At 37.1% G+C, this 27,279-nt stretch overlaps 1 protein-coding gene across 16 annotated transcripts in view; it reads right to left on the bottom strand.

Annotated features, from left to right (window-relative positions):
- Positions 1-27,279, bottom strand: part of DLG2 (discs large MAGUK scaffold protein 2) — a 996,215-nt gene that overhangs the window by 514,630 nt on the left and 454,306 nt on the right. For all 16 annotated transcript variants that reach the window (XM_050332274.1, XM_050332275.1, XM_050332276.1 and 13 more), the window contains one exon: positions 24,065-24,226. In XM_050332274.1, coding sequence (XP_050188231.1) covers positions 24,065-24,226 — 162 coding nt within the window. The remainder of the gene's footprint in view (positions 1-24,064; positions 24,227-27,279) is intronic.

Genomic DNA, 27,279 nt, shown 5'->3' with positions numbered 1-27,279 from the left:
TATAATGAGGAAAAGGAGGTGCTAACTCTTTAAGGAGGATGAAAGTAAGAAAACTCAAAATGTTGCTTACCCTGGTGTGTGGTGGAATATATTTAGTGTCTGAGCAGATAGACTGTCCTTGGTGAGACCCAGAACAAAGCAATGGAAGATAAGTAGAGAAAAAAACTTTTCATTAGGACAAGTGAAGATAGAAAGCAGTAATGTATTAATTTTTGTCTCTTGTGCAAGGTAGAGACCAAAAGTCAAGAGTTGTGTGAAGTTAGCATCCTCATGTTAATGGTTTGATGTTGATATTTTTTGGCATCATATCAGAATACCTGGAGCAAAAAGACTTTTCTGAGAAAGGCTGATGAACAATCAATCACAAAATCATAGAATGATTTAAGTTGGAAGGGACCTTAAACATCATGTAGTTCCAACACTGCTGCCATAAGCAGGGACACCTTCCACTAGATCAGGCTGCTCAAAGCCCCATCCAGCCTGGCCTTGAACACTTCCAGGGGTGGGGTATCCACATATTTTCTGGGCAACTTGTTCCAGTGTCTCACCAACCTCACAGTAAAGAATTTATTTCTTATAGCTAATCTAAACCTATTTTCTTTCAGTTTAAAGCCATTGCCCTTTGTCCTAACACTCCATGCCCTTGTAAAAGGTTCTTCTCTAGCTCCCTTCAGGTATGGAAAGGCCCCAGTAAGGTCATCCTGGAGCCTTTTCTTCTCTGGGCTGAAAAATCTCAATTTTCTTAGCCTTTGAAAAATGTGACTTCCCTCAAGAGCACTGTGGGAAAAGTGCATCTACCCAAGCTAATGGACATCAGGGTACTAAAGGTAAAGACAGCACAGTTACAAGCAAATCAGTATCAGAACCATCAGTATGGTCAAAAGAAGGTGAATAGGCCCTGCTGTTTACCCAAGAATTACAGAAAACTTCCAAACTGGAGCTGGAGGAACAGAATGCAGAACCTTGTCTCTACTCTGCAGCCACAAACTGGACAGTGGGTAGTTTCAACATTCAACAAACCAGTGTCCTTTAGGAGCACATTTCAGAATTAAACTTCTAGCACAATAACCAAAATTAGTATTAACAAATACTGCTTTTTAAATTATGTGTAGGACTTATGGTAGCATAAATTCTGTCCAGTATCAAATACAAGAAAAATAGCCTAGAGAATATGATAAATCAGATTATTCTTTGAGTAAGATAAAGTTTAGCCTGGGTTTTGCTATGTAACAAAACCACAAAGCTTCATTAGTCCTAATGCATCAGTATCAATAGTAAAACATTTCCCCAACAATATATTAGATTTATGTTTTATTTTTAATAAATTACAATGAAGAGAAAGGAGCCAACCCTGAGAATTCTCAAGTGGGTATTGAATCACTGGTCATTTCATCCTCAAAAAAATTTGAAATTCAACAGGAATTTTTAATTGAACCCCCTGGATTTCAGCTTATGATTTAATCTACCAAGTTGCTAAGGCAACCAACGATTATAGCTGCTGGGCAAAATTCACAGAATTGTTAATCGATCTTAATCTGGATACACTGCATCAGTAGTTCTTTCACAGGGTAAACAGACAAAGCTAAGAAAAAAATTTGAGTTTAATTCTTAAATTACAATGTACAATGATACTAGAATTGCAAATATGCTTTTCATAATAAACATCTATATTAGAAATACCATCTTTTAAACCACATGTTCCAACAGAGGGAAATCTTTTGCTGAGGTTTGTATATCACCCAGCAGTGTGTGTCCCAGAGACATCTAATCAATGAGCTTTTTAATGTGCTCGACTCTCCCTTTCTCTGAAAGGGGGAGAATGGATTTACCCTAATCAGAGCTTACAGTCACTATTATGATTGTGTTGGGGAATAACCTCTGTATGGTGCTACTTTCAAATCTGTGTATTATTTGCCTGGCCCACTGTATGAAGCATAATGACCAGCCAAGGTATGGTCAAGAACTTTTGCAGCTCTGTTCTTTATTCTGTTTTCATCATGAGCATTAGCCAAACACTTAAGATCTCTGTGTCTGTTCCAGGCTCCTATTTCCTATTTTTCTATCCCTCAGTAGATTGATGCCATTATACTTAGCTACTACAAAGGGGTGTTGTGAGATCAACTAACTAGAAATTTATTTTTAAAATATTCTTAAAATCAAGTGTTGTGGTTAGCTAATATATAGCATATTAATTTTAATGGCCAGTAGCAGTTAGCCTGAAAATTTATTTTCTGTTATATGGTCCCATTAAGTGTCCATAAATTTATGCATAAAGATTTAGCTAACTTAGCATTTATGAGTATACTTTCATTCTGGTTTAGTCTAATTCACTTTTAAAGCGAGTAACTAAACCTTTCGAACATACTCTGCAAGTGTCTTATTCTTGGAATTTCTCAGAAAAGTTGTAGTTAGAGTATACTAAGGTGATATTTTGCACAAGTCAATGTAGTTATTACATATATTTATTTATTATTACTTAAACTGATATTTCTAATTTGGTGACTGCTCTTCACACTGTTTGCCTCATTAAATGTAGAGTATCTCTTTTTCATTTTGCTTACCTCAACAAATTTAATCTAGAATACACAATCTGCAAAAATAAAACAGGGACTAGTGCCTATGAAAAATTACCACAGAAAAGTATCAGAGGTGAAGGACCAGCATAAATTTCATATAAATGTGTGTGAAAGACCTTTTAGACTCCACTAGTTGAACAAGAATGTTGCAGGTATACAAATGAAGATGAATTTTCTTTGGCAGCTGATACAGAGAGCAAACTATATGGTCTTTCATCACATCCTGGAATTTAAAATTTTTTTTTTATGGCAAATAATCCTATCACAACATTCAGAGATATGATAGGTCATTAACCCTTTTGATATTTAATAACAAATTAATATTGGTTATGGAAAAAGGGATGTGGTCCTCTCCTGTAGCACCTGAAACCAGAAGCTCTAATTCTGTAAAGGCACACAAATGTAACTCACCGATGAACTGTGCCCTCATGATTCTACTCCATGAAATACTAAATGAGAAAATGCCCCAAAAGAAAGGAAAACAGTGAAGCTGTGTTTCAACTGGAACTGTACAACAACTTCCTTTTTTGTTTCATTCTATTTAAGATGTTTATCCAAAAGATACACTTTTTCCAATTTAGATCTGAAAATCAAAACTGTACTGGATCAGAGAAACATAGAGTCATAAAGGCTTGAAAAGACCTCTAAATTCATTGAGTCCAACTATTAAAAGTTTTTGATGGAAAGAGTAAAGAAGGATGGAACTAAAACTGGTAGCATGAAATTGTTAATTTTTTAATTCTTCTAGTTTGCTCATCTATTTGCCTAATCTCTTCTTCCATCTTCACAACAATTTCTTCATTCTCTTCTCAGTGTTTATAACAAATTCCTCGTTTGTTCCAGTCTCTTTTCATTTTATCTGCTGTTAATTCATTTTTTTTAAAGACTTCACCCCCATCTGCATCTTGTGTTACCTACTACCTTCTTTTCTACCTTACAGCAGTTGCTGTATTAAAATATATTATACAAATATCTCTTTGAAGAAACTTGTCTGTTTTAGGTAAAAGAAACACATACCACACTGTAATGAGCACAAAAATGGATTATCTTAAAAGGCTGAAGCTAAGAAATGTATATAGCTTCAAAGGTGTGTTTACATTTGGACTCAGTGATCCCAAAGGTCTCATCCAACCTAAATGATTCTATGATTTTATGATATTTTTAATAAGATTTTAGACTTTTTTTCAAACATATTATATAATACATATATATACATTCACATATATAAAAATATGACTATCAGCTGCCTTTCAGTCTCCCTAAGCAAGTTAGAAAAGCTTTGAACAAATAAAGGGATTTCTGTCTGAAAGACAGAAATAAAATTGTGCATTCATTTGAAAATTATTATACATTGGAAATTCTTAATAAATTATATGCAATGTCATGTACATAACACAGGGTGCTACTTGAGAATAATGCTTAAGAAGTCATAGCTGAAACACTATAAAGTGCTTCATCATTTTTCCAAATGATTCATATAAAATAAATCTTACAAAAGACTCTTAATTGTAATCCTCCAAAACTTTTCCATCAGGACAACTCAGTTTTAAACCTTTTCTTCTCTTATCTATACAAAGTGAAAGGTAGCTAAACAAAATATACTACTCTGCAATAAATGCTTTTTCATCTAAAACACATCAGTACAATTCCCTTTGAAACGCTCTTTTAAACCAGGTGCCTAATTAAAAAGGCACACTGTTTATGCAATTTTAACAATATTCCAAGTAATGGACAATAATATGGCTTTTAGGCTGAAATTCCCATAGACTTAATCAGGACTTCTGCCAAAATACAGATATGACCAATAACAGCTACGCATGCATACAATTACAACAAAGCATAATATTAAACACTTTGGGTTTGCTGCTTTCATCACCTGGTATTTCACCATCTTTTTTTTTCCCACATTCCAAAATTACTTGCTCACACTTGACAAGAGTTATATTTTGCCTGTCTGATTCTTGGTTTTTCCTTTACTGCTGTTAATTCAAAATGTCATGACAAATCAGGCATGTATAACAATTACTATATAGAGGGGAATTTTTTTTAAAAAAGTGAACCAACAAACTATTTAGAAAGGTAAAGTCTATAAAAGATGACTCAGGCAAATAGCTTATGAATGACATTTTATGAAGCACTTGTCTGAGAATAATGTGTACATCCTCTCTAATTAACTATATAGTATGTTATAAATGTAAAAATAAAAGTTTTTTCATTTCCTTTGACTCGAAATATATATAAAAAAATTACTACCTACAGTACTGTAAGTAGAACCATTCACAGAAGATTGGACCTTAGAAAGCCCTTCAGAGCGGATGGAATCCTGTCTTTTTTTGCATTTGCTGAGGAGTGAGTGGGGGTAGAGAGGGACAGGACTGCAGCCACTGTAGACTGCAGCGTAGCAGAGGTGCACAGACCTATGAATTGGTAATTCCAGGACTTGAATTCAAGCTACAGTGGAGTACACCATATGTGATATCCACTAGGGACTTTTGCACAGCTTTTGTACTTCCTGAATGCAATATCACCCTGACCCCAGAGCTGGCTGTCAGCACACCAGATACCTCTGCTGCAAAACTTAAGGACGGAAAAATTTAAAAGTATATATATTTAAGTGCATTCCCAAACAAGCAGGTAATTATATTGTGCTATTTTTTATGAGGATATTGGAGGCAAGAGACTTGTTCCACTTACCCTGGATTTGTAGAAAGCCAGAAATGGCACCTCTCATCTCTCCCTTCCAAGCCATATTATCCTTAGCCTTTGGACTATGGTGCTGGAAGGACACATGATGACTTATCCTTAGAAAGCCTGCTACATGGGGAATGCTAAACAGCCTGAGCATTTCCAAAACCAGGTTTAAACATCAGTGACAAGATATGTGAGTCTCTGGTTGTTCTTCTTGGGGGGGATGAAGGAGGAGTGTCTCATGAACATTTATCAAATAACGCAATATATCCTGCCAAGAGCAGAATGGGAATGCAGTATATATGTGGCAAAACTGCATATTTTTCCAACATCAGACATAGATGATTCATTGTGTACTCTGAAAGAGTTTACTATTCTAGAGTTCACAGTCCTCCATGTGGAAATTGTATGTACTTACGGTATGAAGGTAACTTTTATTCTTTATCTTCATAAATCAAAAGAAAGATTCAAAAATGAAAGTATTGCAGCATGTGTTCTGAGAAAGTCTGTACATATTTTGTCACATAGACCCTGTAAACCTCTGCAAATAATGGGTTATTCACCCAATAATCGAAAAAAGACAGAAATCAGGTCAGCTAGACCTGAAATATTTCATTCAGTCTAATACAAAAGTTTTTGTCTGGAAGAGGGAACATAGCTTCTTTTGCTACATTTACTTTTGGATATTTTGTTCCATTTTGTAATGACAGTTTAAAAGTACAAGTCCAAAATTGTTTTGCAGCTTTTAAATAAAATGTTTTGACTTTTTCAAACAAACCTTACATTAAAAATGTCAATACAGAACACTGTAATTTCTGATCCTTTTTTTCTTCTTTATTCAGATGAAATTATTTGTTGACTTTGACTTGAAATTTTTAAGGTAAGACTGAAATAGCTTTTTGTGGCAAATTTGCTATTAAAAATGTTACCACCTGCACTCATAGTAAACATTACATGAAGTTAAAGTCTTAGCTTAAAGCTATCATTTCTGAAAATAAATATGCACCTCTGATTTTTTTCTTGTTTTGTACTGAAAAGTATAGTTTTGTTGCAGCCATGTCACTTAAAACCAAGAAAAAGTCTGTTCTTCCCCACATTTAAACATGATACAATTCCTTAAATATTTCAGAAAGATCACAAAATGTTTACTAATTTCATCAGTCTGCTTCTGGAACAAGCATCAAACCGTACAGCAAAATCAACAAGATACCATCATCTTGTAGGATCAGCTTTTTTGTTTGGTTGTCTTTCTTGAGACTACAAACCAATAGGAAAATCCTCACTAATTTTATTTGCTCTATAGCAGTAACTCTGGAGCAAGTGAAGTTGCGCATTAGCTTGTGCAACTCCTAGGGTGACATCTGAAAAATCCTCCTTCCATTTATTTGGGGTTTTGAAGCCTACACTGAACTTAACAAAATTATTATCACCAGCTTTTTTAAAAAATTAAATTAGTAGACAACCAAACTACTTTCCCTAAAATATGTTTTGTTTCTCTCAGTACCTGATCTCATCAGTCAATGACGAGAAAGGTAACAGAAATGTTCCAAATGATCCAAATGTTCTCGATGATCTAATTGTTAGCAAAAGGTTAAAGTTTGGTTAAGAGCATGATAAAAATATATCAGAAAATTCCCATGTAAAATTTCAAGTGATACACACCATAACACTTTATTTTGATTATAGATCCAATGAGCATATATCTATGGTATAAAAACATACCACAAAATAGCAGTGGAGGGTCTTATATACGAGTGAATTGTAAAGAACTGAAAACAATACATCATGTTTCCCGTCCATGAAGCATTCAATACCATATTGTTACTGATGATATAACATTTATTTACTTATTTGATTGTTTTTTGTTTGTTTGTAGATTCTGGTAATCTAGAGGCATATAGTTATAGTCTTTTCACAGAGTAACATGCTCTAATAGTTTCAGTTGCCATAAGAGCTTTGAGTCCAGGAATCAAAACTAAAACAAATTAAAGAAAGTCTTTATTATTTTGCAACAACTTGAAACTTTTAAGCACGTGTCACCGAGTGGTAAGTCACCTCTTAAGAAGGAATTTACAACGTTGGAGCTTGTTTTTTATCCCTTCTGCAGGTTCCAGAAATTACTCCTGAGCTAGCAGATTTCTGGAGTTTCCAATCTGCACAACCTTGAAAAGGTTATGTACAACAGGTTATTATGTTCTATTAAACACAGCCCTGTTTTATCAGGCAGAGAACCACAGGACACCAAGAGACATTGTGCTCTACAGCTTAACTGAAAACCTTACTTAATTATAATCTCCTATCAATGTGCAAAGTTCCATATGATAAACACGTTCTGGCTTTAATCTCCTATCTACAAGGTCCTGATTTTTCATGTTCTGTCATGAATATTTCCAGATTCCAAATAAATAGACCCATAAGCAGCAGAATAAAAAAAAAGATATCTTTTCTTAAGGCTTTGAGCTGTGTTGTTAAATTCTGATGACTGATAAGGTATTAGCTCCAACATAAGTTTCTGTTGCAGTGAAATTTTACATTTGCTATTTGTCTCTCACTCCACCACCTCTTAAACAATCACAATACTTAGACAGTATTGATTAACTAGTATTTATATCAGATGAGGTAATTCTGTATCTTTCCTCTTTTTTGTTACCTCTTTTTATGGAAGTCATGGGACTTCCACTTCAATCACTGACCCCTTTCAGATTTGATTCAATATGACCAAAGGGGAAGAAAGTCAGAGAAGGTGGCAAAAATTAGCATCAGGGTGTAATACAGTATTTTGTCCAGAAAACATAAAAAAGACTTTTTTTGTTTTCCCATTGCAATCCATATATTTCCTTTTTTATCCATTTCTAAAACCTTTATGCTATAGAACTTCTTCTGGCATGAGAATACTTTCAATATTTCAGTTCTCGATTTTTGCCATTCATTTGTAAAGATTTTGCTTAGTGAATTCAGTCACTTAGAGATTTGGCCACAAAGCTGTAAGTTATCCTTAAAACATTCATCTAGTTAAATATGTATGAGTAATTTATATATCCCTTTCCATTGCATATATGTATATTTTTCAAAATTATATTTTATCATCAACCTATTCTTCCAGTTCTGTTTAATTCAGTTGAAATACTTTACTGCTTTGTCTTCTTTCCACTATGCAAAATAATTGTATGTCATCTGCAAATTGCCCTGTGTCTCTCTAGCTCATTACAATGTTTGTATTTCTACACCATGTCTAGGACAGATTCCAAAATGTGTACAGACTTTGCCTGGTTCAGGTTGTCTTACAATAACCTTAGCCATAAGACTTTTGCCATATTCCAGATAGTCTATTCATTTCTCTCAGTTGTTGTAATCACTGACGCTCTGATCCTCCCCAGTATTTTATTTTCAGATGTATTTTCTTTGCTTAGCATCTTAGAGTGATAGCACTTTGTCAAAGTTATGTAGTAAGTACAAATAAATTACTTCAGCCTCTTTTCCACTTATTACTAATTTACTGACACTATCAGAGACGCCATTAAGCTAAAAGAAATCCATTTTTCCTTTACAGAAACTATTCCTGTTTGTTCAAATCCCATTACGTTTATCTCATTAAAAGTATCTGGCACAGATTTTTTAATGTGCAATTCCCAAGATCATCCCTAGAGTTTCTGAAAAGACAGATAAATATTTTCTGCCATCCAGTCCTCTGAATGGAACAGCTGTGACACTGCACATTTTTATTAACTAACCATCAGCCATTCTATTCCATTTAATTAATACTACCTGTAAGAGAGAAAGATTCTTGTCTACTTTTTTTTTCTTTTTCAAAAATACAACACCACCAGCAACTCATAGAAATCTAGTTAAATTACACCACCTACAAATTTACTTATATCTCTGGAAAACAGACTGTAACAAGCAGATAGAGTGCTTTGCTCCTAGGATTAAGTTTTGTCCCTGAAGCATATGTGCACTTCCAGAACCTCTGAGGAAAGTGGTTTAGACCAACCCTGAAACCCTCCCAAATTTGCAAAAGAGCAGCTGACAATGATATAAGACAATGAGGACAAGTGAGTGGTAGATTCCTACTCTGTGACCTTAACACTTCAGAAAAATAGATGGCACTGGAGAAGGAATATCCAGGGTTTACATGGTCTAGAACTGCACCGACATTAATCAATCTTTGAGCAATGTTAGCAATGCAAAACATTGTTTTCCAATTCCCCCACCATTTTCTCCATCTTTTTTTGCAAAAAGAGTGTAAAGTGGGAGCTGCAGCGTAGATGCAGTACATAGAAAGGCTAAATTGGGGGTGGAGGTGGGATTAAAAGCATTAAAACTATGATTTCCTGTCTTCTCCACCTTTTTAATTTTTTCTCATGTGGTCATTCTTGTCCCAGGCTGCCACAGATGCAGATGCAGATCTTATTATATTACATCTCAAACCTCTTAATAAAGCATTCACCCTATCATAATTAAGAAAATTCATTTATACTAACCATTATGATTGAAATTATGTTGAAACACTCATCTAATTGAAAGTATAGTAACACTCATCAACTCAGTTAAACACATGTGGTGAATTAAATTAAGAATATTAACTGATTAACACAGTAAGTAAGTGGTGGTATGTTAGTTAGGAGGTTAATTTCTATATCAGGCAATCCTGGCAGATTCTTACTTTTTAGGTCCCTTTAGTTAAAAAGGGACTCTATTCTCAGAAAAATTTTTCATCTACCAAGGATGGGGTTTTTTTGGTTTTTTTCAAAATGTATATTTGTCCATATATTTCTCAGAGAGATGCAAAGCATCAGTGCAGTGCTGATGAGAAAAAGCTAATAAATGTAACAAGATAGCACAGGTCTATAATTCAGCCTCAAGATATGAACATCTCTAGCTAAAGAAATTACAAAGGAATTATACAGTAGATAAAAGATATAATTTGATTATAATAGATAGATTATTAGATAAGATTTGAATATACACAGGGATTCCTATTAATTTCTGCTCATTTGCATTGGTTTTAGCCTGGGCAAGTCTGTGGTATCATAACATTAAAGCTTTTCCTTGTCTATATAATGCTTGGGACAATGGAATCCTGCACTGCTATCACAGCCCCTGGGTAGTACTATAACCTAAATTATCATCATCATCATTCAGACTGAATTAAGAGGCTTGGAAAGAATATGCATCTAGGGGGGAATTTCCAGACCAGTCTTGCTTAGATCATTACTGATAGCTATAATGAGAAGGGCAGTGTCATATCTGCTTTGATGTATTCAGGAACTGGAAGGATCGCACTAACCTGGTCAATAATCTTGATGTAGCAAAGATAAAATAATATGAGCTGTGCTACAGGATGATGACTCTAAGACTGGATGATTTTCATCCTCTCCCACACCTCTCATTTTATTATCAGATGAGATTCTCAAAAAGAATTTAAAAGGGTTTGTGACTTACAGTCCTTTGAAAATCAAAGGGAGATGTATTGCTGCCTAAATTAGGCTGAAACCTACTTTTCCCAAAAGTCTGAATATAAAAGCTTTTCAAGATTATATATAAACACCACTGCCACCCCCGGGTTTAGCAGTGTTTGGGAAAATTTTGTACTTATCCACCCACACATGATCCAGCTGAAGTCTGCAGAGCATTCACCCACAGAGGGATGTGACCCACCATGTTTGTATCTAGAATGATGGAATAATACTAAAAACCACAAAATTTCAGTCAGAGAAGTCCAGTAAAAATCATTTGGGGGCTGCTATTTTTGTTCAGGTTTCTTCCTCTGTAATCCCCAGAGGCAATGCAATGAGCAGCTACTATATGGGCTCAGCCTCCTTTGAATATTAAATTATTGAAGTTCAGAAGAATTTAATTAGTATCTCACCTACTTACCATCTCGCAATGATGCCTCTCCTACAATTATGGTACTACATTACAAGCAATTTCAGCTTAATTGAATAACTGGAGTAAAACCTTGGTTCCAATTGCCAGAATTATTTATATTAAATAGTTATAACTGAGTTAAAAACCAGAAAAGGTAAGATGATCTCTATGCATGCTATGATAGCAGGTTTGTGGCAGATACTCTAGTATTCACCCCTAATATTACCATATTCACCCCTAGGATTACCACATTGTCAAAAGAAATATGTTTAAACAACATTGTAGATATGCCACTGCTCTGGGTGAGAGAAACTGAATAATTGCAAATTCAAATAAGGCTGTAAGGTAGTAAAATATAGGCTCTAAATTATTTTCAAATATCCCCTTTATTTTACCATTTTGTTCCTCTTTCCCCCCAGCTGCACATACCTATGTGCACTTCAGCCACTGCCTGCCAAACTCTCTTCTCATAGTTCCCCACACTCAAACTTTTTGTAACATAAATTTTCTGACAAAAAACTTGTACTGGAAGCAAGCAAGAAAAAAAAAAATCTCAGAGACAGTCAGAGTGAGAGAGGAAAGGAGCAATGGGACAAAGTCCAAATTGGATTTTCCTCAGCCTGTTCCTCTAGCCTGCTGCATTTCGTGTAGTTCCAAACTGGCTCAGATCCTCCTTGGTTTGAGACAATGACCTGGCATAGGAGGTCAGCTGCTGCATCATCCTGTTTCAGCAAGAAAGTATGAGAAGAAAAGGTGTGGTGATAAGGTCAGCCAATGAAAGGTGAAAAGCAATAGATGAATGTTTCTGATGGCTCCCTATGGTCCAGTTGAGTACACAGAGTTTCTAAGTCGTTCTGGCCTGAAAGATAAATCTGTACTGGGAGACATGGAATCACTAAGGCTGGAAAAGACTGTAAGATCACTGAGTTCACCTGTTATCATAACACTTTCAGATCCAACACCAAACCACATCCCTACATATTATATCTATATGTTTTTTGAACACATCCAAGGATAGTGATTCTACCACTTCCCTGGGCAGCGGGCTCCAATGCCTGACCACTCTTTCAGTGGCAAAGTTTTCACTAACATCCAAATATTAGGAAATACCTATCCTGCTTCTCTGCTGTTATATTGTAAAGTGAGATCGACTTCGCAGTCTCTAAATGAGGAAGGTACAACCCCTAAACAAAGAAACACACAGTCCTTCAGAGGCATAAATGTGGAAATTCCCAGTACACAAAGTGATGAAGGAGAATAGGGGACACAAACAAATTTTCCAAAGTAATCCCAACACTTCACTGTTTTAGCAGCCATAATGGACTTACATAGTGATGCTCTACTACTTTGCACAGCATTGCTTCTCTTCTGTTTAGAAACATAACTGAAACAAACTCCCGAGGGAAGTGGTTTCAGCCAGTTTTTCAGACATTCTCCAACATTACAGGTATTAGCAAAGTACAAGCACTACAGAAATGCCTTTCTCTTAACTTTACTGTACTCATTCCCATTTCCCTTAAGTAGATATCAACATCTCAAGGATACTGAAAAAAATAATGCCTTTCCTAAGCAGAAGTAAAATTATGAACATAATAATTAGGAAAATAACCCAGTTTCAGCTGAAACCTCTAATTCAGTTCAGATCTGTTCAATCTGCAGATTTGTTGCAAAATAGCGAAGGAAACTGTGTAATGACTGCTAAAGAGGACACAGCAGCAATTTGAATGTGAAATCATATACAGGTGTGGTCTTCAGAAGCTGGTTGATGACTCTAACACGCCCGGAGTGTAAGTTGTTAACTTTGCACTATTTTGGTCAATTCTCAGTAATTAATATAAGTCTTTATACTCACATGCTACGTACTATCACTGAAAATTCTATTTCCCTGCTTGGCATTTACTCATCTACTTGATCAAAGACACAATTTGTGACACTGACTTCAAAGTAAAAATTTGTTTATTTTCTGTAAACACCAATAATCTTTTTAGCCTTTCTCATATCATGTTATCAATTATAATAATTTTATTAAGTCTATTATCAGGTTTAATGATTTTTTATTTGGAAGCACAAACTTCAACCATTAAGGGCTGATTAAATCCAATGCAGCAATTCAGGCAGATGCTTATTAAAACTGTAGAAGAAGGAAGGCTTTGAAAAAATCAGCTATGTAGACTTCCTTTGAGAATGCAGTCATTTTTTACAGAACACACTTTAACCTAAAAAGCTGTCTTCTAGCTCTTGTGTATTGAAAAGTCTCATTCTGTTCACATCTGGAAGATAACAGATGCAATTTGGTGTGCTTGAGTTTGTTGGCTGAAAAAACTAATTGCATTTTCTGTGGCTCAGAGTTTCTGTAAGTATTAGTAGAATAAAAGCTGTCCAGGGTGCTGCTATTTCAGTGGGCAACTGAGATCCACTAGACTTGATAATATTCAACTATATTTCACATTGCTTTTGTTCAGGGAGAAGAGAACCCATCTTTTAGCAGCAAGAAAAATAACAGAAACTGTCCATAAAGACCATGTATGACAAAGGGTAGACAGAGAGAACTGTGTCTCCTGTTCTCTAAAGGAGCCAAAAAGCAAAACAATCAATAAGAGTGCAATTGTCTCGTACAGGAGGCCATCAATCGTTACACGTTAACAGCTCCCTGGTACAAACTTGTACTTCATGGGTGGCTTGCAGGATTAACAAGATCCACGTGTAGGCGTAGGAATGGATATAAGAGAAAAGTAAGAAAAGGGGAAATACAGGAATGGATCCTGAAGGCAATTCAGAAAAAGGAGCAGGAAAAAGGAACACTGATTAACTATGGAAAAGAGAAACAACATGATGGGAAGAGAAAGACAGCACTGTAAGAAATCAAGTTAGTAAACAGTGCAGGTCTTAAAAAGTCACCTGAGCCATTAAACCTGACTATTTTTTGACATTTACCCCAACTGCATAACAGTAACAATATTTAAAGATTATTAGAAAGCTAGTAACATGATCTTCTGAAATAGAGAGATCGAAAGGAACTAAATGTCAAAAAGCATTTGAAATCTTTTTGAGAAGTCTCAATTAGCTATTGATCCCAAGATCGCAGAATCATAGGATCACAGAATGGTTTGGGTTGGAAGGGACATTAAAGATCATCTGGTTCCAGTACTCCTGTCCTGGGAAGGGAGATGATGTCACACAATAATAAGATTGTGAAGATGTCACACAATAATAATCTCAAAAACTCTTATTTACTCTTGATTCTTGAAAAGAGTTGGAAAATAATAGCCAGTTCAGAAATCTGTTTTGCTTTTAAATGTCCAAATTCTGTTGTTTTTTTCACAGCTCCACAGTTGACAAAACTACATTACAGTGAGATGAAATAAGAGCCATGAGAAACAGGAGTTTAAAAATGTTGGAAATAGCACTTGTATTAGCTTAAGCACTTCTTAGTCAGGCTGCCAAGATATTCTTTCATAAGGTTTGATTAGAGAGTTTCTGTCTTCATCCTGGAGGCTGCACCCATCCAGAGCTCCTGGAAACATAAACTTCTGTTTTCTTTTGCACCTGATACTGACAAAAGCCAGAACATTCTTGATGTGTCACATCACTTCATGTATAAACACATATATCTTCTATTGAGGGAGTGAATTATCAGTATATTCCTCAGTGAAAAGGGATTATGGCAGTTTAGTGCTCCCTTTAAAATGTAGCGTACATTCCCAAGTGTCAGCAGTAGATGAAGGCTGACAGAAGGGCATTTCAGCTACTGAGCTTAGGGAAACAACTGGTGTTAAACCTGCCTGACATATCTGAGAAAAATCCCTCCTGTTACAGTCTGACTAATAACACCAAGATGCTTTATTGCACTTTTCAGCAGTAGGTCACAAAACACTTTGGAAAGGTGGCAAACATCATTACAGATACTTTACAAATATACTGATATTCTGGTACTTCTAGCCTTGGAGAAAGGAACTGGCAGAACATACAAATCTTATATTTGCAGCATCTAGTAGATATTCCACAGATTTATTGTATATATACTTCATTTATTTCAGATGAACCCCTCCCCCCCTTTATAATAGTCCATCTCTCTGTTTATATTCTATGAGCATTTCATATGGCCTACACATCAAGATGATAACAACTCAGTGAGTTACAGGGAAACAAGGAATAACTATGAAAAACATTAAAGAAAGATAACAAGAAAAGATGATTCTTGGAATTTCTTATTTTCTTGATTGGAAGCGAGAGACATGGTCACAAATATTTGCGATATATCAGGTGCACTTTTTTTCCTCAAAAAAAAGCAATAGAAACAAGGCTATCCTTAAAAGGAAGTCTGCTAACCAAAAAGAATAAAACATAAATCAGCTAATTAATACTAATGGATAAAGGACACAGTAGATCAAGAAAAGAGAAAGTCTCCTGAAACAGCAATAACATTTGAAAAGACCTGCAATACCTAAGAGGCCCATATAAAGTAAACAGAGTCCGTAGTCTGAAAATATTTTCAAATTCCTTTGAAAATTCCTTTTCTCATTCTTCAGGCAAGTCTAAAAACATATAATGGTCTAGTTGATACTGTCAGAATTTGCTTTCATTGTGTCCATCAGAGGCTATAAATTATTTTGCAAAAAAAAAAAAAAAAGCATTGCAATGCCTGGGGTTTATGTTAACTTGCTGAGATTTCTCCAATTAAATCACCCACTGACAAAAGCAATTTTATTTGGTTTCTCTTTTATTCTGTCAGAAGCTGGAAAGATAAAAAGACACTTTCTGAAACTATATAAATCTTGTGAAAAGCTATCAATCAGAAAGCCAAGGCAAAACATCAAGCCCACAAAACAATGGACTTAGCTATGATGACAAAACCACCAGAAAGTATTCTTAATTAGTAACTGTTCTTCACAGTGACATTCAAATTTTGCACCATTTTAGGACTTTCTTTAGAGTAAGGCAAGGACTCAAAAATGGAAGACATTCCCGCCCACATGAAAATGAGACACAAAATATTACTCAAAATGCTAATTTATAAACAGCTTATCTTGACTTGAAACATAATGAAATAAAATCAGAATTCAGAGCTACTTTTGCCACTTCTGTTAGAGCAGGAACAGACACAGGCACATTTGTGAGCTTCCTTTGTCTTTTTTTAATCTGATTGCATTTTTATATTAAAATACATAGATCACAGATACAGATCTATGATATATGCTTATCTGCTGTTACAGCAGGAGACAAAGAAAAGCAGTACATGATTAAACATGTAACAAGTGTTGTATCTTAATGAAGCAACCTACTGAATATTCAATGGAATTCACTAACGGAATGACTGCAGCATGGGGCTTTGCCAATAACTGCATACTAAAAAGAGTTGGGGGGGAAGACAAAACAAAACCAACTCCAAAACACAAAGGCTGGGAAGCTACCAGGGCAGAGATCAAAAGTATTCTTATAAGATCATTGCTACTCGGCTGAGCCACCCTGGGGATAAAAAATGCTTCATGCAGATTAGCTATACTTATAACATGTAGTCAGTGTAAGCAAAGAAAAGGATGCAAGATTAAATTTTAGATGGCTTGCTAATATATCCATGCATACATTAATATGTCCTCTATATAACCCCAATTAATTTTGTAACTGCAAGAGAAAACTTCAGACTGCTGTTCCTGCCATGTAACAAAGCCTTAGCTTTTCTCAATCCTCCACAGCTTTTAAAGAGCCTCTGAAATGCAGCATCTTTGCTCTGGAAGAACAGCCTGTGCTGTGGCACTGCCTCAACTCTGGCACACCTCAGCAACAGAAATTAAAACAAATCCAGCCTTATCTTCTTCTCTTCCCTATCTGAATACCCCTAACATAGCATTCTTCCCCCCTAATAGGAATTAAGGGGTCTCAACAGCTCTGGAAAAAATAAATGAGATTTCTTATCACAGTTAGATTATCACCCCAAAAGCACTAGGAACTACATTTACATAGGAGTATCAGACATGGTAGTGCTGAAATCTGCAGTAACCAGCTTTCCCTATGTAAATCTGGCTCCCTGGAAACTAGAGATACTTACAATTACATGAGCAGAGGACTTGCCTGCAATTACTCAAGCCTGGTCTGAAAGGCGTCTCTGCCTAAGGAAGAGGAGTTGGAACTAGATGATCTGTAAGGTCTCTTCCAACCCAAACCATTCTGTGATTCTGTGATTTAGAACAGCTACACAGGTCTGTTGAGTGTATTTCCTTATGCTGTTTTACATCTTTGTGCAGCAATATCCCAAGTTAATTTACAATTCACATGATCCACTGCAGGATATCAGGAGAGCCTTGGAGTATGCTATTTTCATAGTACCTGTAACTAGTGCATGACTTTGGTTTTTATACAGAGTTCAATATCAAGAAAATAGTCCTAAAGTTTGTTGAATTGAAAAATGAGACTTTTGCATCTGAAAAAAAAAAAAAATTGCTATAGGATGTTTTGACTTTATTTATCCAAATTGTCTTTAGAACCCAATTTTTCTTAAGTCAACGCTAATTCATGAAATAATTAGCTCTTGCCTGATCTACATTTTTAGACACAAAAAAATTACTCTTTATGACATATACCAGGAAGCTCAGGCTAATACATTTTTGACAGAATTATTATTCATCGAGGCTCATCCTCAGAGTTTCTTTCCCCATCTTTCTTAACTTATTGGACAAGCATAACAACCACTGTAGTGAGGTCTGACTCACACCTGGACAGGGAAAGCTTCTGAGACAGGCAAAAAAGCTGTATCATTACAGACAAAAGAAAGAGTGTCAGATGTGAGGACCTGTCACAAGAAAATGACCTTCCTGCACTCAGGTAAATAAAAAGAAGAATCATAAGCATGCACTTACCAGAAGATTGGAATTGGGAAAGAGAGAGATCTGCCTTGGAGCAGACAGTAAACATCTTTCCCCCACTAGATACAGAAAATCTCAGAGAATCTTCCAGTAACTAGTGGTACTCCCCACAGCTCTGTATTGGGTACAGTTCTGTTTCATGCCATCACTCATGATCTGAATGAGGGGATAAGTATAAATTTGCAGATGACACAAAGTGAGGTGAGAGTGTTGATCTGCTGGCCAGTGGGAAGGCTCTGCAGAGGGATCTGGATAGGCTGGATTGATGGGCTGAAACCAATGGTATGAAGTTCTACAAGGTCCTGCACTTTGGTCACAACATTCCCATGCAGTGCTACAGGGTGGGAGCAGAGTGGCTGGAAAGCTGCCTGGCAGAAAAGGACCTGGGGGTGTTGATCAACAACAGCTGAACATGAGCCAGCAGTGTGCCCAGATGGCCAAGAAGGCCAATGGCATCCTGGCCTGTATCAGCAATAGTGTGGCCAGCAGGACCAGGGCATGGATCATCCCCCTGTGTCTGGCACTGCTGAGGCCGCACCATGGGTACTGTGTCCATTTCTGGGCTCCTCGCTACAAGAAACACATTTAGGTGCTGGAATGACTTCAGAGAAAGGCAACATTGTTGGGGGAGGGTCTAGAGGGTAACTTGTACAAGAAGCAGCTGAGGGAGCTGGGGTTGTTTAGCCTGAGAAAATGAGGCTCAGGGGTGACCTATACAACTACCTGAAAGGTGGGAGTTGGCCTCTTCTCCCAGAGAACTAATGACAGGAGGAGAGAACATAGCTTGAATTTGTGCCAGGGGAGATTCAAGCCAGACTTCAGGAAGAATTTCTTCATGGAAAAGATTGTTCAACATTGAAATGGACTGTCCAGGAAGGTGGTGGAGTCATCATCCCTGGAGGTGTTCAAGAAACCCCTGGATGTGGTTGGTAATTTAGCGTCATGGCCTTGTTGACAAGGTGGTGTTCAGTCAAAGGTTGCACTTGATGATCTCAGAGGTTTTTTCCAGCCTAAATTAATCTGTGATTCTCTGATTCAAGTAGTGAGAAAAAGAGGGATTTTTGCCATCAACAAGGAAAAAAGAAGAAATTAAATTGGTATGCTGTGGGATTGGGAGGTGCAAACCTACTTCTGTACAGCAGTTCGTACAAATGTCAATTCATGGATAACAACTTTGGAGACTGCTGAGTCCATTTACTCCATGTGGAGATGGTTTTTTTCCCTATCTCCACTGGATAGTCATTCCATCAGTCCTGCTGAGCTGCAGGACAATGCCCCAGGACAGAACGAAAAGAAGGAATAGCTAGAGCGGCTCCTTCCCTTCCAGAAAGTGAGACCATGGAAGATGAGGCAACTGAAGAGGTTTGTTCCTGATCATTCCTGTTTGAAAATAACTTAGGTTAAGAAAATAACAGTAATTTACCTGGTTACTTGATTTTGCACATCTTTCATTTATGCTTACAGTCAAACCTGGCATTAAATTAGGAAATGAAGATAGCTAGAACAGCCTGACATTTAAAATGTTCAGATAACCAAGGAGATACAAGGTTCTTACAGAGATTTTTACTTTTCGGCTTATCTAAAATAAGTGGAATATACTTAAAAAGCAAAAGTAAATCTAACATCATAATAATACTAATAAGGTTCATTTAGGAGCCAGAGTTATAATTCATTTAATGAACACTGATTAGCTCTATTACTAGAAGGAAGGGGAAGAGATACACATTTAATTTAGAGACAGAACTTGCACGTCTGAATTTCAGGTACAGTTGTGTTGAATTCAGATTTCCCAAAACACTAGAGATTCACAAAGCACTTTTTACTGAATTAGCACTTTCTAAGCCATTTCAGAAAAACCTTCACAGTATATAATGAAGCTTTATAGATGCAGACCAAAGGATTCCGAGCTTACTGCACCATCTCGTGTCAAACGAGGGGAAGTGCAAGAAAATTATTTTAAACTTCATTATACTACATACTTTTCCCTTTAACAGATTAATAAAACGCAATTTCATCACCTCTGTAAGTTGCAAAGAACATTTATCATCTTAATATGGCAACTCTAACAAAACTTGTTCAATATTAGCATTTTTCCAAATGTTAATACAGCCATGTAACTGAAAACTTCCTTTACAACTTCAGTGTTTGACATTCAGAGTTCTGAAGTTGTTGAGAATTTTATCTTCTCCACACTAATAAGCAGATCAACCTTTAACAGAAGTTTGAAGCTTTCTAAAATTAAACGTTTTCCAGTACTGATTTGAATGTAAATGAAATGCTAAAGGAGAGTAGAAAAACAAAGTTAATGCAAAATACACGTCAGTTGTAGAAGTAAAAAATACAGAGAAAAGAAGATCTGGTTTTCAGCACAACTACACTTGCTCATTACTATCTTCTGAAAGGGAGTAATCTGCCTATTACATACCAGATTTTAGGTACTAAAGCAAAAACAAACCTAACTTTTTTAAAGCAAAAACAAACCTGAATTCAATTTCAGAAAATCTATTCACATTTCAAACCAGTATTTATCATAATCAGTATATGTGTGTCTCAAAGAGGTTTTCAGAATGTCTGAGGATGGGATTTCTTATTATTCGACACATATAATTAGTGCAAAGTTGTTAAAGAAAATTATTTTTATATTTTGCTTTCCAAGAAAACCCTTCTGAAGTAATCAATAATCACAGAATCATGGAATCAGAGAATGGTTAAGTTGGAAGGGATCATATTAAAAATCATCCAGTTCCAACCCCCCTGCCATGGGCAGTGACAACTTATACCAGATCAGGTTGCTCAAAGTTCCATCCAGCATGGCCTTGAACACTTCCAGGGATGGGGCAGTCACAACTAGGCAACCTATGCTAGTGTCTCACCACCCTGCAGTATAGAATTTCTTCCTAATATCCAATCTAATAATCTAATTATTATGACTTCCACTAGAATATTTCTGGACTACATCAAACCACATAATCTGGAATATGAAAATACAGTCAAATTCTTTAAAAGTTTGTGTACTTCAGCAAAATTTAAGATACTTCATTTTTATGCAACTTGGTCCGTATCAGGCATTTTGAATCATGTGTGATGAAAAAAGATGGCCTGAATCCTTCCATCCTGAGTGTTAGAAAACGTTTCAAGAATCCTTGGAACGTTTTACTTGGACAGGCTCATGGGTTTTTTGCCTGAACTTCAACCATCCACAACACTTGTAAGTAATGATGCAAGCATTTCGTCAAGCTGACAAGCTGGTTTATGGACGGAAATTGACATGTTCACTGAAAACGTGGGAGCAGGGTGATGGTAGCAAGCAGTCTACATGTACAGCTTTAAAAAACCAGTACGATCTTTGCAGATTTCTTTCCAAATGAACACAAATCTGTGGAAACAAGCAACTCTTTCTTCTGCTAAAGGCAAGTCACTTAGGAAAAGTGATATGATTAAGATGGACATGTGACATGGTCTTGGGACAACACTTTGGTTCCAAAGCATCTTAACTAGAATATTTTTATGCTCAAATTTATGCTTTTTCTTTTATGATATTATGTCACACAAAAATATTGGGCTAATCATCCTGCCATCAGGTCATCGTGCACCCACTAAACACAGGACACACAGGAGATAACGTGATCCCTGTTTTGGTGTCAAAGAAACTTTCCACTCTGATCGGAACGTTCATGAGACTCTCTGGCAGTCACACTCCCAGTGCGAGAGATTTTCACTGCTGGGACCAGAGCCCCTTCCCAGCGGTCAGCTCCAGCTGCCACGGGTGCTCCTGCTTGACTCCCTGCACACCCCACACTCACACACAGGCAGAGCAGGTTTCCTTACTGGTTCAACCCCAGGTTTCCCATAGCAGAGTCTCAGGTGTCTTGTTCCATAAGGCAATTTATTCATGTCGTGGTAACACAGAAACAGCCTGATCTGGTGCCTCTGAGGAGAAATCCTGAACAAAGGAACCCCTGGGTTTTAACTTAATGATATCAAACTATAGAATGGAAAGTCTATAATTGAAGACATTAACCAATTTGGACTAGATTTTAGAGTACTGAAATGCTGTTTCTCAACTATGTGGAAATCATTATGATAAAAAGCTTCTGAACAGAAATTTCAGTCAACTCCCAGAAACAGAAGTGAATCCAAAGCAAGTAATTCAGATAGCAAGGGCACCACAGTGCCATGAGCTCTAGCAGGTTTTCTCCAGCTTCCTGACGTAATTCTCTACTGAAGGTTAAATGATGGGATACAGACTGCAGAGGAGAGAAAGCAGGAACTTCAAAGCCACTTGAAGAGACAAACTGCTAAATTTAGATTAAATGGCAGGCATGAGATACTAAGTGGCAGACATGAGACACTGTGAATCTGAAGGAAAGGAAAGGGACGGGGTCAAAGATAAAAATCCTCAGACTAAGGGAAGAACTTGCAGAAGACACTGATTTCCAAGATGAAATACTATATGAGTCCTGCCTTCCCATCATTTCAGAAAACAACAGCAGACAACTTTCTCCTGTCACAATAGCAAATTAGACTGGGAGCTGTTTTAAGGCAACTGTAAATGTCTAGGGATACCCTTCACCTGACTTCCCAATGAGCTTTTTATCATCACTGCTACATCCTCAGCTTGGATCATATAACCTTACTTGAAAGTCTCAAAATGTAAAGAAAAATACCTATTTTTGATTTTCATGAAAAAGAAACACCACTGTAATCATAATACTAAAGAAGTCCTGGAGGAACAGGGATGTTTCCCTTCCAGGCAAGAAATTGCTTTGTCTGTGATTGTCCCCTGATGTTACACAGAGGCCCCATGGAGGTAGTTGCTTACAAATAACTAAAGTGATAACCTCAGCATAAGTTATATCATTGCTTGGTACTGCTGACTTCTGCAGTAGAAGCTAGGTAAGTAACCCAGAAAGCCGCTAAACCAAGAAAAGACAAACAATATACAAACTAAACACAGGACTAACAAGAGCAGAGGACAAAGATTAATTCACATGGCTATTCCATGAAGGCTCAATAAACACCAGCTGTATTCACATCAATCTTTAATAATAAACATTTCCTTTCACTTGTAACCATGCTGTAAACACTCCACTAGGCAAGCAATGCCCATTTCACAGGCTTTGAGCACCAGAAGGAGCAAAGCCCATCTGCCTTGTTTGCCGCTTAGTTAATTGCTGGAATAAAACCATTACCCAGAACATCACTGCCTCTAGTAAAAAGTATTCTTTTTTTCTCCTTCCCAGGCCTAGTAGAAAATAAAATAGGAAATTCATTATGTTCATTACTGCATTTATGCTCCTTCCATTAGAGAAGTTCTAGGAATATCTTCAAACTACTGCAGTCTTATGAAAGAGCAAATATAAATTTTTGGAAATGGATTTCTTTTTGGTTGTTATACAGGTTCACCAAGAAGATGAACATTTTTGCACAAGACGATATATCAGAGGACAGCAGACACATGTACAGGAAAAGCTTCTATATTTTATAAATAGTTGGCTTTGTTAACAGAAAGATATCTCTACAGCACTCTGAATTGCATCAAACTCCACAGAAAATAGCAAGTGCTTGAGCAGTAAGGATATGAATAGTGGCAAATGAGCTCCTTTTTCAGGCATAACTTGTGACTTTGATACAGCTTTTTGAGAGATGAAAAAACTAGGATTCCATCAGATGGATACATTTACAATATTTTTTTTCAGTTTCTGAACAAGGAAACAAGGATAATCAGGAAGATAAGTCTGCCGTTTCAAAATCACCATGATATTGAGGCCAAGAACCTGCATTATTCCTTTCTCAGTGTAGAGAAAAACAGGCTCATTTGCCGGGAATTATTTTTACTCAGGAAAAAACCCCACTCAAAGCTAAAAGCTCACATCTCAGATCAAAGCTTTGTCAACTATACCTGTTACACTACAGCAAGCCTTAAAAACCCATCACAGGACAATCAGTCTGCAGTGATATGTTTCGAAAAGCAGCTTGTCTGTTTGTACAACAAAATAAGTTTTCCAAGCATTTCATGCTACACGTCTTCTCATATTTGAGGACCAAAGCTGCAGGCAGTATCGATCCTACCTTCAAAGGAGAAATGTGCGACTGTAACACATATCCATGGACATTCTCTATTTGAGACAAGTTCTTCTCTGACACATGAACAAGCTCTGGGCCTCTCACTTCATGGGTTAAGCGCGGCAAAGTATGATCGTGTGGAGCATCCTCATCTTGATAACGATATTTCTAGACAAAAAAAAAAAAAGCAAGGAAGAACGCATAAGCTTTGAGGAGACAATTCATATCTGTTAATATAATTAAAGAATAACAAAGTATCAGACAGCAGACAACAATTATTTGATTTCCTAATCTGTTCAGGAGAGAATGCCTCATTTTTTTAAAAACATTTCATCAAAGAGAGAAATGTGGTATATTTCAGCAGTACAACAAAACTTTCACCATCACGTAGCCTTCTGAGGCGACACACTGATAATGAAGAAAAGGACACATTGATCAGCTGAGCTGTGGTCTCAGACCAGTTTCACATCCCTGTATTAATGCACTGAGTTATTTTTCACTTAGCAGTGTGTATGCTGATGCTGGAGACCACAGATATGCTTGCACATAGCCACAATCTAGCAGAAGATTCCCCTGCAGTAAAGTTCTCTCTTTACTCTGAGCAGAAGTGGAGTATGAGGTGTTACACCACTCTTCTCCATGGAGACAGAGCCTGAGATAAAGGAGACAATTGGCTTGTCCAAGATCTTAAACAAAGATTGTAACAAAAAGGAATATAATCCTAAAAATTAAATTAAATGACCAGATCTGTCCTTCAGCTAGAATCCATTGTAAAAAGGCACCATCCACTTGGCTGGCGGGTCCAGCTGTGTCCTGAGGAGGCATTGGGTCAAAGTCTAAGACCTCTTTGGATGCCCATACAAGAAAAATAAGTCTGAAGTCCAGGAACAATCACAAGGACATCACAAAGCAGACCTCTCTGCTGCTCGTCCATTTAACTGTGATCACTCAGCTCTGGAGTGTTAACTTCATTTATGCATCTCTCCTAAGGAAACCACTCCAGTGTATTCCTGCCTTCACTCATGTATGGAAATGTTTCAGCAGTTGCCAATTATTTTCAGATTACACATGTGACATGATTTATTCTCTTCTTTCCTGGGATATGCCTGCAGCCCTTCACATACTCATTTTTCATATAATATAATTAATGAATATATAAAAGGACTGGCACCAGGCAAATATTATTTGGGCAAGAAGCCATCAGTCTAATAGATGGTACTCCAACCAATGTCACATTTAAGGCTTGGCATATAGATCGTTTAAGCCACAAGCAATCAATTATTTTTTTAATCTAGTGAGTACTCTTTCAAAAAAAGACAACTACTCAGAGACACCCTCTTTAAAGTGAGTCATTTGCTAAAACCTAATTAGGAGAAATAAGAGCAGAATACCAGAGTCATCTCATTAACCTAGGAACACGCAAAATGAAAACATCCAGTAACTACTTTCTAAAAAGACAGCAGTGACAGAAGCCATAAGAAGTTCTATATCATGGAATCATTGAATCATTCAGGTTGAAAAGGACCTTTAAGATCATTGAGTCCAAACATTAATCCAGCACTGCCAAGTCCACCACTAAACCAAGTACCCAAGAGCCACATATACACATCTTTAAAATACCTCCAAGGATGGTGACTCAACCACTTCCCTGGGCAGCATGTTCCAATGCTTGACCTGGGTGAAGCCCTTTTGGGAAAGGAATTTTTCCTAATACCTAATCTAAATCTCCCCTGATACAACTTGAGGTTGTTTCCTCTCATCCTATTGTTTGTTACTACAGGAGAAGAGACTACTCAGACTAAGCCCCACTTGGCTACAACCTCCTTTCAGGCAGCTGTAGAGAGCAATAAGGTGTCCCCTGAGAGTCCTTTTTCCCAGGCTAAACAACCCCAGCTCCCTGCTCTAGACCCTTCCCTTGTTCTGTTGCCCTCATCTAGAGATGCTCCAGCCACTAAATGTTTTTCTTGTAGCGAGGGGCCCAAAAGTGAACACAGGATTTGAGATGTGACCTCACAAGTGCCAAGTATGAGGGGATGACCAATGTTCTGGTCCTGCTGACAATATTTTTGTGGATAAAAAAATTTTATACATCTCTCTCTCTCTCTCTATCTCTCTATATATCTATCTATATCTATTTATATCTATGTCTATATCTATTTAGGCTTCCCACTTCTCTCAAGTTCCTGACCCTCTGGGTGGGAGTGGGACCACTGGATGGAGCTGATTAGCCACAAGTCTACAGGATCTGATGACATGCATCCCAGGGTCCTGAGGGAGTTGGCTGATGTGACTCTCCATCACGTTTTAAAATTCATGGCAGTCAGGTGAAGTCCTCAGTGACTGGAAGAAGGGAAAACATAACATTGCTTGCATTTTTAAGAAGGGGAGAGAGGAAGATTTGGGAAACTACAGACCACTGAGCCTGGGAGGATCATGGAGAAAAGCCTCCTAGAAGATATGCTAAGGCAGGTAAAACACAATTAGGTGACCTGAGGCAGCCAGTGCAGCTTTACTAAGGGTAAATCATGCCTGGCCAATCTGATGGCCTTCTATGATGGAATGACAGTGTCCTGGTTCCAGCAAAGGCCAGGGTTAGATTTTGCAGTAGCCAGGCTAGGATCCAGAGGTTATTCTGTATGACATCCTTATCTCCAAATTGGAGAGATATGGATTTGATGGATGGACCATTCAGTGGATAAGGAATTGGCAGAATGAGAGTTGTGGTTAATGGATCTGTGTTGAGGTGGGGGACAGTGACGAGTGGCATCTCTCAGGGCTCTGTCTTGGGACTGTTGCTCTTCAGTATCTTTATCAGGGACAAAGACAGGGGGATCAAGTGCACCCTCAGCAAATTTGAAGGTGACACAAAACTGAAAGTGCAGTTGACACAACAGAAGGAAGGGATGCCATCCAGAAGGACTTAGACAAATTTGAGAAGTGGGCCCACAAGAACCTCATGAAGTTCAAATCAAAGTGCAAGGTGATGGGTTAGGGTGATCACACTGGGTGATCTAATGGATGTCATCCCTGCCCATGGCAGGGGGTTGGAACTAGATAATCTTTAAAGTCCGTTCCAACCCAAACCGTTCTATGTTTCATTCTATGATATTATATGTTTATTTATATATATAAAATATTTATAATACATATATGCTGTTCTGTCCAGATCATCCATGCAGCTTTATATCACAAGAAGCAGTGTGATGTGGCCTTAAAGACAG

Source organism: Myiozetetes cayanensis, unplaced genomic scaffold (assembly GCF_022539395.1).
Source record: "Myiozetetes cayanensis isolate MyiCay16 unplaced genomic scaffold, myiCay2020 scf5-8, whole genome shotgun sequence".
Taxonomy (NCBI): domain Eukaryota; kingdom Metazoa; phylum Chordata; class Aves; order Passeriformes; family Tyrannidae; genus Myiozetetes; species Myiozetetes cayanensis.
Note: the sequence above shows the minus strand (reverse complement) of the source record. Positions and strands in the feature narration are given on the sequence as shown.